This window comes from Narcine bancroftii, chromosome 5 (assembly GCF_036971445.1).
Source record: "Narcine bancroftii isolate sNarBan1 chromosome 5, sNarBan1.hap1, whole genome shotgun sequence".
In the NCBI taxonomy this organism is placed as follows: Eukaryota; Metazoa; Chordata; class Chondrichthyes; order Torpediniformes; family Narcinidae; genus Narcine; species Narcine bancroftii.
Window position 1 is genome coordinate 145594207 of NC_091473.1, and position 13913 is coordinate 145608119.

The 13913-nt window shown below is 41.2% G+C and overlaps 1 protein-coding gene across 3 annotated transcripts in view; it reads right to left on the minus strand.

The window, feature by feature from the left end:
* prkacba (protein kinase, cAMP-dependent, catalytic, beta a) overlaps nucleotides 1-13913 on the minus strand; it is a 235918-nt gene that overhangs the window by 32879 nt on the left and 189126 nt on the right. For all 3 annotated transcript variants that reach the window (XM_069939348.1, XM_069939349.1, XM_069939347.1), the window contains 2 exons: nucleotides 6543-6604; nucleotides 179-307 (listed from right to left, as the gene is read on the minus strand). In XM_069939348.1, coding sequence (XP_069795449.1) covers nucleotides 179-307; nucleotides 6543-6604 — 191 coding nt within the window. The remainder of the gene's footprint in view (nucleotides 1-178; nucleotides 308-6542; nucleotides 6605-13913) is intronic.

Here is a 13913-nt window from a genome sequence, read left to right on the forward strand (position 1 = left end):
ACCTTCCCTTTTATAATTAACCAAGTATGCTGTTCAATACATCATAACAATGTATGATTGCCAAACGGAAATCTACAACTTTCCACTGAAAACAGCTTGGTTCGGGGCCATAAAGAATCAATGACAATCAAATAAAAAAGCTTCCTTCTCTCTCCTCAGCATGTACGGGCATACTTACTTTTTGTTTATCCAGTATCTTCATGGCATAGTACTGTTCAGTGCCTTTATGCTTCACCAACATAACTCTTCCAAAAGAACCAGTTCCAAGTGTTTTTTGCCTTTCAAAATCATCTAGGCCTGCAGTGTTCTGAAAGATAGAGAACATAAGTTTTTAGTTTTGTTCCTTACACATCCAGCTGTAATTCCAAATGCATACACCACTGAAGTGTCTCCTCCCTCGTTCTCACAGGTACCTTGCTTCCAAGAAACCCCTTCTTGCACTCTTGAGTTGCATCTTTTGGAGGGAGTATTTTTTGACCGTCATCACAGAAGGGAAACTTATTTGACAGGTTTGCAAGTTATACTTGCAAACGTAACTGCACTGAAGAACCAGGGTAGAAACATTTTGGCACAGCATTTCAAACATTTCCAACAGAGGCCAATGGACAACAAAATTAGGAGGTACGAGGCCAATTTTAGCAACTTTATTATCACTTTGGCTAAAAATGACCTGAAATTTATGATAAATTACTGCAATCTCATTAGCTTCTCCTCTCCACTTTACTGGATTAAAGACCAGACAAAATGTGTGGGGATGCTTAATCGATTTCTCCTCATCTTCTTTTTCAGCTACCTACACCTGCAAACCATGTCTGTCAGTTATAGTTGTATAGCACAGGAACAGGCCTTTCAGCCCACATCTAGGCTGACCATCTAGATTCATCCTCATTTGCCTGCATTAATCCCAAATCCTGCTAGGTCTTGCTCAGACAAATACCTGTCAAGGTGCCTCCAAAATATTCCTTCTCGATCACTGACTTTGGCAACTCAAATATCAACTATGATGTGCGTGTGTGGGGGAAGGGCAAAATCCTCTCAGACTTCCTTTAAACCTCTTCCCTCTCATTGTAAACCTATGCCCTCTGGTTCTGGGAATTCACAACATGGGAAACTGACTGGATATTTCCCCTATCTCAGCATCTCAATTTTATATGGTCCTAACACATCATTTACTCTAGGGAAAATAGACCCAGCATATTCAATCTCAAGTTCAAGCTTATCATTTGATTGTACAAGTTCAACAGATGAAACAGCCTTCTCTGGCCCTTCATTTAAAACACTGCAAGCACACATACAGACATAGCACACATACATACATGTGCATAATATGTATATACCAAATTAAAAAAAATATTATTGTTAAGTAAATATTAGGAGGAAGCTGTTTCTCTGACAATTTCTTATCATAACTGATGCACTCCAATGCAGGTAACATCCTTGCGAATCTTTCCTGCGTTCTCTCCAGCATAATCATATCCTTTTAATAGTGTGACAATCGCAACTGCACAAACACCTCGTATGTGGACCCACCTACATAACACGACGTCCCAACTCTTGTACTCGATGCCTTGATGAAGAAGGCAAGCATGTTATACACCTTCTTAACCACCCTGACTACCTGGGTTACTAGTTTTAGGGAACCTTTAATTTGGACCCCAAGACTTCACCATTCAACAGCACTCGCCAGGGCCTTGTCATTCACCGTATACCTCCTTTCCTTCCATAACTTCCCAAAATGTATCACTTGGCAAATTTCCGAGTTAAATTCCATTTGAAATTGCCATGCCTTCTTTCCCAGTTGATATGAATCCTTAGACAAATTCTCTTCACTGCCTGTAACATCAACAATTTTGGTTCATTTGCAAACTCATTGATCAGCTGGTTTCCCATGGTGGGAGAGTCCAGGACAAGAGAGCATAATTTCAGGATTGAAGGGCGTCTACTTAGAAAAGAAGGGAATTCTTCAGCCAGAGGATGTGAATCTACAGAATTTGTTGCCATAGGAAATTGTCGAGGCTTGTCTTTATGGAAAAATAAACTATCTAGAGCCCCTTTGCAAAAATTGACCTGGAAATATGCTTCAGGAGGTTTGCAGTTACCAAATTTTCAGAATTATTATGAAACAGCACTATTGAAATTTATTAACCGATGTCAGACACTGAGCAATTTCCAGGATGGGCTAAAGTTGAATTGTCACAGATATCAGAGAGTAATGTTAAATATTTTATATATAAATGAGACCGGATTTTTTTAAAGACTTATAATGTACCTGTACATAAACCTTTATTGGAAATTGGGTATAAGAGAGATCAAATAATTGGAACTAAGGGTAAAATCACTGCTCAGACTAGACCCCTGTTTATCGAAATAGGATTATTCCATTTGCTATGGATAGTCGATATTTAAAGGATTGGGAATTGAAGGGTATCAGAATGGTGGGAGGTTGTTTTTAGAAGGGTGTTTTTCTTTCTTTTGCCCAAATGCAAGATCAATTTGGGATATCAGCGAATTCAATATTTGCTTATTATCAAGTGCGAGCTTTGTTAAAAGAAAATTTTGGACAGGAACTTAAGCTTCCAAATTTGACTAGGTTTGAAAAGTTGATGACAGAAATTTTGAAAAAAGGTTTTATATCAGAAATGTATGCATTGTTGCAAGAAAAGATGAACAAACCTGGTGTTTTTAAAATAAAAGATAAACGGGAGAAGGAATTACAACTTTTTATATTGGAGGAAGACTGGGTAAAGATGTGTGAAGATGCTGTAACTAGGTTCATTAATGTGAGATATAGTTTAGTTAACTATAATTTTTTTTACATCAGTTATATTTGACACTGGAAAAGTTAAAACGATATGGTTTCAGGGATTCAGATTTATGTACATTCAGTTTGGTCTTGTGAAAAGGTGCAAAGTTTTTGGGTAAAGATTAGAGAATTTTTGGAACGTTGTACAATAATCAGTTACTAGTTGACCCATTATTCTTTTTAATGGGATTTATGACGATACTAAAAGTGGGTTAAAGTTGGATGAGTTTCAAATTGCATTCATTCGCTTGATTCTAGCTGTGGCTAGAAAATGTATTGTAGTAAAACACGGAAGGATGATGTAGAGATATATTAAGATGGCAACAATGATTTCAAATCATGTATTTATTTAGAAAAAATAACATATCATTTACATAATAATTTTTTTTTTCTAAAATGCGGGAACCACACTTAAAACATATGGGTCTGATTATATTTTGACTTTTTTGTAACAAAAAGGCACTCACTTTGGTATGTTAACAACTGCCATTTGTAAAAGGCTCCGTCAATACGAGGGGGTAGGGGTAGTTGGGTTTTTTGTCGTAGTGGGGTGGTTGTGTGGGGGAGGGGTAGATCACTAATCTATCATTATGTATTTTATAAGTAACGAATTGTAATAAGGGGTTTGTATTATATATATATAAAAATGTAAATAAAGTTGGAAAAAAAAGAAATTGTGGAGGACAGGCCATTGGGTGTACTTAAGGCAGAAATTGATAGGTTCTTGATTAGCCAGGGCATCAAACGTTATGAGGAGAAGGTCGGGCAGTGGGGCCAAATGGGAAAATGCGTCATCTCATGATTACAGTATACGTTGGCGTACAAGATGGTATTTAAATCTTAAAAATATCATCCCAAAACCAGGGATCGTCATAAATGGTAAGTATAATCGAACCTTAACAGAAGTCTCAGTGCTCCCCACAGAGTCCATCCATCCAGTCTGACTGCCATCGGCTCTGTGCAGGCTTTAAACAGCCTGTTAAAGCACCAATGGAGGTTTATTCTAAAATAAGCTAATAAAATTTAAATCTTTCCTGGGTAATTTGCTTTTAAAGTATTGTGACAGCATCACTCCACTGGTTAGTGTGATGGTCCACTGGGGCAATAAGATGGGGTAATTGTATATTGCAAGTACAGATCAAAACTTACATTTGCAGTGCAACTTCTGGGAGGGGAGGGGCCATCTTATACAGTGTCTTATATGCTTTCATATACATTAAATGGTGGGGCTTTTGAGCAGTTTTGCCTGTTTCTACTCTTATATGTCTTATGGTCTTATCATCTACATTCTCATCCAACCATTAATGCAGAAAATAGAAAACATTGTGCACAGCAGATCCCTGCAGTTTGCCACTGGTCATCGACCTCCAATTCCCACTCTCTGACTCCTATCACCAAATTAATTTTTGCATCCATTTGGGTGACTCATCCTGGATCCCACCTTCCAAACTTTGGGACCTTGCCAAAAGCATTGCTGGAAATCCACGCAGTCAACTTCAACTGCCCTGCCCGTGTTAATCCTCCTGGTCGTGACCTCTCCAGTTCAATGCAGCTTCCTCTGTGACACATCATCTTTACAATTAGCAAAGCATGCTGACGCTCCTGAATCAGTCTTTGCTTTTCCCAAATGCAAATCATTCCACTCTCTCAGAATCCGTACCAATAACTTTTGACCTACCGATGAGGATTATTTGGCAAAACCTTCAGACTGAATGCACATGGATCTTGAATGAACAATGAAGATTCACAAGAGATTCTGGACACTGAAATCTGAATTTTTCTTCTTCTGGCTTTCCATCCCTTAGGATGAAGATGGTTCCTTTCAGTCAGTTTGTGGGGTTTGATATGCATGTCCTGGAGTGGCTGTACAGGCCAATCCTTGACAGGCACTGCTTGCCACCTATGTACTGCAGTGGTTGATCTCCTAATTTTCAGGTGCCACTGTATAGTTGGCTGTACAAGATGCCCTTGGGCAGTCTTCCGTCGGGCATTCTGACAACATGTCTTGCCCAGCGCAGTTGGACTGACTGTAACAGATCTGTGTTAATATTAATCCTTAGTTTAATGTTAAAACTATATTTTATCTAGATGTGGTTTAAGAAGTTAGTTTTGGGTGGACAGGGCTCATTTAAATTCTACAGACACACATGGCTTCAGCATCAACAAACACATTTTAAAAACTACAAAGAGTCTGATGATGAAAGGATTTATGATGGTTTTTGAGATACTGAAAACAATAGGTGTTATTTCAGAAGTAAACGTACAGACATTTTGTGTCCATGTGGGCAGAATCAGAATAGAACCATCAAAGTTAATTACTTTGATTCCGTAAGTGGACAGAGATGTTTAGTGGCTGTTTGGTCACATGGGTTATTTGGGCAGCATGGACGTATGGGCTGGAATGGCCTGTAACTGTGCTGCATTTCTAAATTTTCACCGAGAGATCAAAAGCTTGTTAGGATTTTGGTATGGCTCAGAACCGTGTCATGTGGATCTACAAGCTGACCTTCCACTTACTGAAATTGATTTGGAGTAGCTATAGCCGCTTTCAGGTGCATCCTCCGCCTTGAGGGTGGCTGCAGGAGCGGATCCCAACCTGAAGACTCACCTTTCAGGTGGCAGCACTAAAAGGCTGCTACAGCGTTGCCCGGTCCACCTAAAAGGGCCTATTGATATGCTGAGGCGCTAAAAGGCAGGGTGACTGGTGCCGCAGCACCATTCGTCATAAATATATGGCATAGCAATGGCTGTCTTCCCTACTGTGGTGCGCTTTTAGACAGAATCAGACTCACACAAGGTAAAGACTGTACAACAGGCTTTAATCCACAAAGACTTCCACAGAGCCAGGCTGTCTGTGGCTGCAGCAACTCAGTGTGAGGCCTCGGGAGGCTGGCACAGGCTTATATCCTGGAGGGTGATTGACACCCGACCGGGTGGGGCTTGATCCATTCAGCCCGATTGATTGGCAGCCGGCCAGGTGTTGTCCTGTCCCCCTTACACTCCTGCAGGTACAGAGGTTGCCCCCTGCAGTAGGCTGGTGGTGTACCACCACCCTACCCATAATCCTCCATGCAGGTGGAACTGCTCTGTGTTTACCCACACAGTTCCAGCTGTGTGGGGGTTTATGGGTAGGGAAGACTGCCATTACTATGCCGCATTTTGAGCAGCAGAGAATGGCCCCAGTGCAGGAACAGACAGCCGGGCTGTGACAGCTCACACCAGCCGCCCCTGCCCCGACATTCCCCCGCCAGCCGCCCCTGCCCTGACGTCTCCCGCTGGCCGCCCCCGCCCCGCTGCCCGACAACCCCCCTCCCCGCTGCCTGACAGCCCCCCTCCCCGCTGCCTGACAGCCCCCCTCCCCGCTGCCCGACAGACCCTCCCCTACTGGGGAGGGGAGGTCGGTGGTACATCAGGCAGCGGGGAGGGGGGCTGTCAGGCAGTGGGAAGGGGGGCTGTCAGGCAGTTGGGTCGCTGGTTGATAAAAGTCAAGTGCCTCGGCGGAGCCCAGCAATCTGCCAATTATCCCTCCCAGAGGAGGGTTGGTGGCGGCGCCTTGGAGCCGCGTTCAGTGCATTCAGGTGGGTACCTCATCAACTGCAAATTTGCGGCTTTACATTGGGTATTCTGGCCACCTGAAAGAGCCTTATAAGTGCTTTCTTATTTACTTCTGCAAATGCAGCAAGTTTATAAAAGTTATCTTTCTGCAGCAATAAAGCAAAACAAAATTGTGCACACATACCTGTGGCGGACTTTCCCATTTCCTTAAGAAATCTTCTTTGGCTTTTGCTAAGAACTCTTTCACTACAAAACAAAGATAGAAACAACATCATTGGAAGTGTCAAAAGCATGGTTCATGAAGACAAAAACAAAAGTTGAATTATCAGGTGTACAAGTAGTAAATCACTGCAAAAATTTAAAATCAAACTTTTTGTGCATTGCCAAATAAGTAAAACTACTTGTACACAAGATATAGATTTATATTTTAAACATTTCCATTGCAAAAACTTAAAGCTTTCAGTGGAAGACTTTTATTATTAGAACTTGCAGCTATCGCTACCAGTTCGCAACAGACAACTGAAAACAAAAGTGAAGAAACCCAAGCAACAACTAAGAAAGCAGCCTCCATGTTACACAGCTACAGAGCAACGGATTGGAAAAGCAAGATGACCACAGGCAAAAGACACACGAAAGCTGTCAAACAACGCAAACCAAAGCTGCTCATAGTCACAGAAGGTTGATTTTTTTTTAGTTCTTTAAAATATTCAGAAATCAATCTGACTTCCTGGTGATTTGCAGTAAACTTTGAAGTCCAGAAACTCATCATCATTAAGAAATGGCCTTTTTTTTTTATATACAAACATTTTTCGATAGACATTTAGAAAGGAAGTGACAAAGTCCACCACAAACATTAGAATGCACATAGATAAATATGTGCATCATTTCAATTTTTTAAATATACAAAACACACAAATATACACATTCAAATAAAAGGTATTGACACGTAATACTACATTTAGAATGTTACATTCATGAAATTCTTTAACTTTTGTCTACCATAAGGAAGACAGAGAGTTGCCTCTTTGTTCAGTGCCCCTCAACAGAAATGAGGCCCCAGAGAGGAACAAACTCGCAACCCCTGGTTTACAAGACCAGTGCTCTAACCCTCAGCTTAATAACACCCTTACTTTTTCCAAAACAGACTATTTGCAAATATTGTATGAATGATCCAATTTGTAATTAATTCTTATCGACTGGAATAAAGGAAAAAAAAACACAATTTTATTTTTGTTGTTCAGCTATCTGCAGTTCATTGCTTCAATTCACCTATTTTAATTTGAAATTTTCCCCTCGAAATACAGAAAAATGGACCTTCTGTGACTTTGGGCCTTCTTATGAAATAACGCGCATACCAAAGGTCTCTACATTTCATCAAGGATTTTCAGGGACAATCACCCCCAAGTAAGCAAAGGGATGAGATGACGAGAAGAAAAGGAGAGAAAAAAGTTTGAATTTAACCACAGTAGGAAAGGATGAATTACAAATAGAACATACAATACAAATTGACACGCCCAAAATTGAAATACAACTTAACATTTTTCCACTCGAATTAGTAATACTGGCCATACCCAACTGCATGGAATGAAAAACACGAGAGCCTGGGAACGAAGGGCACCTCAGGAGAACTATTGGAGTTCTATTTCGAAGGCAGTTTCAGTGCTTCATTTTTAAAGACATACAAGCATGGTAACAGGTCCCACCAGCCCACGAGCCTGAACAACCCCCCCCCCCCCTCCCAAATGCACCAATTAACCTACAACCCCTAAACACTTCTAGCGAAGTGTTAGCACCAGTGGCGGATTAATCATTAAGTTGAGTAGGCCTAAGCCTAGGGTCCGGAAGGGAGGGTGGGGACGTCAGGTTCCCACCAGCAGGAGCGGGGATGTCGGGCTCCCGGCAGGAGCAGAGAGCTTGGGCTCTACAATTTGACCCAAAAAGTTCAATTGACCCTCCCCCCCACCCCCCTGCCGCTTATCGATTCCCTTGCATTTTTTGACCACTTGGATAGTCCCATCAACTGATATCCACTCCTTTGGAGCACCCTAAATTATTTAACGTAACTTAACGTCACTTTATTCTATTCAACAAAGGGTGGTGCAGAAGGCAAGGTCAGGGAAGCCTTACTAAAGCTCAGCCTAGAGGCTCAGTTAGTAGTTAATCTGCCATTGGCTAGTACGCTGTCCAAAGATTGGAACAAATACAATTTTTTGGTAAGGTAGCTAATTCAATGAATGTGTGCTCAACCAACAGCTAAGGCTGTGGCAAGGGGCGAGCCCTGCAGTTTGTTTCAAAGAGGATCAGAGGCCCGCTTTGCTGAAGATAAATTCTTTCTTGAAAATGTCTTACATGTTGTATGTTCTCAGGCTGCAACTTCAAGGATGTGAAACACAAGCCAGAGAAGCCTTTGACCTGAACATGCTCAAATATTAATAATGAAGGGAACATTTGGCCAACATCCAAGTAAATTGTAATGCAACTTGTGGTTGAGTTTCAAATTTATAGCTCTCTCCCCAAATGTCCCAAGAATTCTATTTAATTAAAGCGACTCAACCAGGTTAATTCTCAGGCTAACAGCTTTTTCCATCCCCGCACAGAACACATTACAGGAAAAAGAAAACACACCTACACAAATAGGTGGAAAAATAAGGTAATTTCCACAACACCAAACACAAGACTTTTACAGAATACTTTCAGGGCAGATTCAGCAGAAACAGACCAATTTGAATCCACAATTGTACAAAATAATTTGAAGTGTTTTGACCCATGCAGAGTTCAGAAATCTCTATGTTGGTACAAACCAGAACTGTCTTATAAGTATATTCACTTCAATTTCCCACCCCCCCCCCCCCCAAACTTTAAATGATAATCTAAACAGGTCATGTTAAAATATTTAGACAATTAGCAATAAGACTGAAGCATTGATCCTCCTGTTAAAAAAATTAATATATTGGAGCAAAATATGTTGAAAGCTCTAAGAAAATAATACAAATTTAGAAGAATCAAACACAAAAGTACATTTATCGAAATAAAAGCAGAGCGCATAGGAACCATGTGAACAAGTGAAATTTGAAAGATATAGAATAAGATCTGATGCACATCGTGACTTCGTACGTTTTAAATATCAACTACTCATTACTCTTTATAAAGTAAACGGGGGTAGTTTAGCAGTCAGCTACCAAACTGCAAACAAGTCCAACATTTCCTCAGTTTTGAGAAGGATTCTGGAAGGATCTGACTACTCAGTAGGCCACACTCGAGGACTCTGTGGTTATGAGAAATTAAGACTTCCTGGATATTGCTTTGAGTTGGTATAAAGTTGAAATATTCTTCCATTTAGTTGAACTACAGAACTGCTTGGGAGATGCAACTTTTTTTTTGTAATATACAAACTCTGCACTGAATTCAACAACAGCAGAATTGTCCAGACGTGCAATATGAAAGCTCCCACAATAATATTAAGCAGAAGACTTGGAAGGTGCTGGATTTAGAATGAGATCTTTTTAATTTTATTATCATCATTAATTAAAGAAATCTTGCATTTTCTTGGATATGTAGTTGATACAATCAAATAAGCAAATAACTGGACATTATTACCTCATGTCAAAATTAAAATTCTACATCTTAGTTTGACCAAAGAATCAAAGTAGTTCTGTTGTAATTGGCCATCGAACTATAATCTTTTGAGAGTTTTGGATTTCATATTTTTTACACATCCATTCAGCAAATGCAGAGTAAAAAAAAATAATTTCAATGTTGGGATCAGATTTAAGATGATTGGCCAACTCCTTTGACAATCATCTTAAATCTGACCCGAACATTAAGTTCCTATTTAATATACATTGTCAGTACATGACCAACCACTTCCACTGCAGAGCCCACCTCACTGACAAAAGACAAAGGAGGGAAAATCCAACACCCAACCCCAACCAACCAATTTTCCCCTGCAACCGTGTCTGCCTGTCCCGCATCGGACTTGTCAGCCACAAACGAGCCTGCGGCTGACGTGGACATTTTACCCCCTCCATAAATCTTCGTCCGCGAAGCCAAGCCAAAGAAGAAAAAGAAAAAAAATAATAAACCAAAACAAAATCTACTGCTTCAAGGAAACCCTTTGAAGCCAATTTGGGTCACACTAACATGGAAGATTCAAATGCAAACACACGTATGTTCATTTATCTTCACAATAATCAGATGTGTCACCCCAGTATATACATTTTCTCCATCTACAAGTTGCAAGATAAAAGAACAAAGGGCATATATACTATACCTAAGAAAGGGTGAGAAGTGTGGCTAATTTTCTTCCAAACTTTGTCAGAGATTCGTCTGCAAATACGGCTAAAAAAAAACTCCCCAAATCATTATCTGCCCTGTTTCAAGTTCATTACTATCCAATTGTACACCTCTTCTTTGGCTTGGCTTCGCGGACGAAGATTTATGGAGGGGGTAAAAAGTCCACGTCAGCTGCAGGCTCGTTTGTGGCTGACCAGTCCGATGCGGGACAGGCAGACACGATTGCAGCGGTTGCAAGGGAAAATTGGTTGGTTGGGGTTGGGTGTTGGGTTTTTCCTCCTTTGCCTTTTGTCAGTGAGGTGGGCTCTGCGGTCTTCTTCAAAGGAGGCTGCTGCCCGCCAAACTGTGAGGCGCCAAGATGCACGGTTTGAGGCGTTATCAGCCCACTGGCGGTGGTCAATGTGGCAGGCACCAAGAGATTTCTTTAGGCAGTCCTTGTACCTTTTCTTTGGTGCACCTCTGTCACGGTGGCCAGTGGAGAGCTCGCCATATAATACGATCTTTGTACACCTACAATCCGACAAAACAGTCCATGGTGCACACACAAAAACACACAATACACTGTACATAATAATCAAAAAATAAATATATAAATACTTGGGACGATAATATGTGGTTACAGGATACTGTTCATCAATCTCATATCTTGTGGGAAGAAGCTATTTCCCAGCCCAGCAGTGCTGATTTTGTTGCCCTTCTACCACCTTCCTGTTGGTGGTGGATCAGATACTGTGGGCTGGAGAGAACGGGCCCTAATTAACAATGCTCCCAGTAAATGGCGTCCATTGAGGAAAGGCAGATCAGTGATCCTCTTTAACCATCCTCTAGACTTCCAGTCTAATGCTTTGCTGTTCTCACAACACACAATGATGTAGCTGGATAGGACACTCTCAACTGGGCTCCTGTAAAAGGTTCCAAAGATGGGGGCCAGTAGCCTTGCCCTCCTCAGCCCCCTTAGAAAGTGATGGCGCTGCGTGCCTTTCTGACTCATGAGGTGTTATGGGTGTAGGGTAGGCCAAGGAACTTGGTGCTCTCCAAGATGGAACTGTTAATGTGGAGTGGAGGATGGTTGACCATAGTCCTCCTGAAGTTCACAATCATCTCCTTTGAAACTCAGGTTGTTGTCTCACACGATTTTAGGAGTCTTTCAATCTCCTCTCTGTAATGTGACTTGTCATGTTTGCTGATTAGGCTAACTACTGTTCTATCGCATTCATATCTGAAACCAAGCCAACAGAAAACATGCAAAGAGGCAATTAGAAATTAAAGATGGTCATTCCATCACTCCTTCCATTTGATTCATCCCAATCCACGAACTTCACAATCATGTTTTTAACCACAATTGCTACAAAAATAGACAATGCAGCGTTGCAGCACCTTGGCTGGAACTTCATGGACTCCACTTTTAAGATGACGATTTGTTCCCTCTCCAGTTTTGTGGCTCGGAGGTTTCTGTTGAGGCCAATGTGGGGAGTGCAAACTCCACATTTAGGACAGGAACATACTGATAGGACAAGCAGGTGGGGTGTGCTTCTACTCTTGATACTGAGCAGCTGGGAAAATCTAGTTAAAACATAGGAGCAGAAATAAGCCATTCAACCCATCGAGTCTGCCCCACCATTCAATCATGAGCGGATCCATTTTCCCACTCAGTCCCACTGCCTGGCCTTCTCACTAAAATCTTTGATGCCCTGGCTAATTAAGAACCTATCAATCTCTGCCTTAAATACAGTTGAAGGACTTGAGATTCACAGTACTATTCCAGATGCTCCAACTCCACTTTGACTGGTTAAGGAAGCAGTGGGTATGTACTTTCCCCAGAGCTTAGTTGCATCCTATAATCCTTACACTGGCAGAGTATTTTCAGTAGTGCTGACAAGCAAGTCACCGTGATTACACATTCCTTTGCGTTCTACCTCATTAACCTATCAATCAGATGGCTTCAACTGTTTATCCTTGCTTCACCCCATCAGATATATTCTCATTGCTCAGCCCATCCCTCCCTACCTCTTTGCAACTTCAAACTAACACATTTGTTCTCTTTGCCAGTTTTGCCTGTGATATGAAAAGTTAACCCTTTGATTATTCAGATGCTGCCAGTTTGCAGATTTTTTATTTCAGGTTTCTAACATGCAGTCTTCAAGGGTGGCACAGTTCGCGTAGTGGTTAGCGCAACGCTGTAACAGCGCTATAGCGACTGGTGTTCGAATCTGGCGCTGACTGTAAGGAATTTGTACATTCTCCCTGTGTCTGTATGAGTTTCCTCTTGGTGCTCCGGTTTCCTCCCACCCTTCAAAAGATAGAAGGATTGTAGGTCATTTGGGTGTAATTGGGCAGCATCGACTTATGAGCCAGAAGGGCCTGTTACTGGGCTGCATTTCTAAATAACATTTTTTTTAGACACCAGGTAAATCTTTTTCCAGAAATAGAACTTGGTAAAATGACTACTTCAGGTGTTTGACATCTGCCACATCAACAGAGCCCATGATGTGTAATTCAGGTTTCAGTGAAGGGCACGTTGGTCTGGAAGAGAATTTTCAGCTCCCAGTCGATTTGGAGGATTTTCCTGAGGCATGTTTACAGAACCTAAAGGTGCCTGCGATATGCAGTCCAAGTGTTGAGGTATGCACGTCGGGTATTACTGCTACTCAGTGACAACGGGTTTTGTGACAGGCTAAATTACAGGAGCTGGAAGCAGCAATACTCGTCTTCAATATGGTCCTGCAATGGGTAGTCGTATCTCAGCAGGTTTTAATTTACTTGGTTGTCCTGAACAGATAGTCTTAAAATGAAAACTGGCACATGATTCTAGAAAACTGCCCAGCGCTTGACAACAACAAAAGGATATGGAAGTTTGGTCAGTGTTTGGCCTGCATCAGTTGTGACTCAGTGTGTGATCTTATCACCAGAAATCAAAGCATAAAAAGCTGACACTTCAATGGAGTTTAGAGAGATTGCCATGAGTATAGATTTTCCGATAAAAGACTGAAAACAAACAAAATTGTTCTCAGTAGGTGCAAAATTCTTTTGAGATAATGGAAGGTAACCCCAGTGCGACAGTCAATATGTATTCTTGAAATTAGTCAGGATTGAGATCACAGCTAATATTACACTCATTCATTTCTATAACTAACAATTCAAGATTCCTTTGTTGTCATGTGATATTATACAAAATTTCCTTCTGCCTGCCATAAAGCTGACAGAGAGGCATCATTAGTGATGTCCACTCTCCATAAGTAAAATAGAGTCCCTTCAGGGTCAT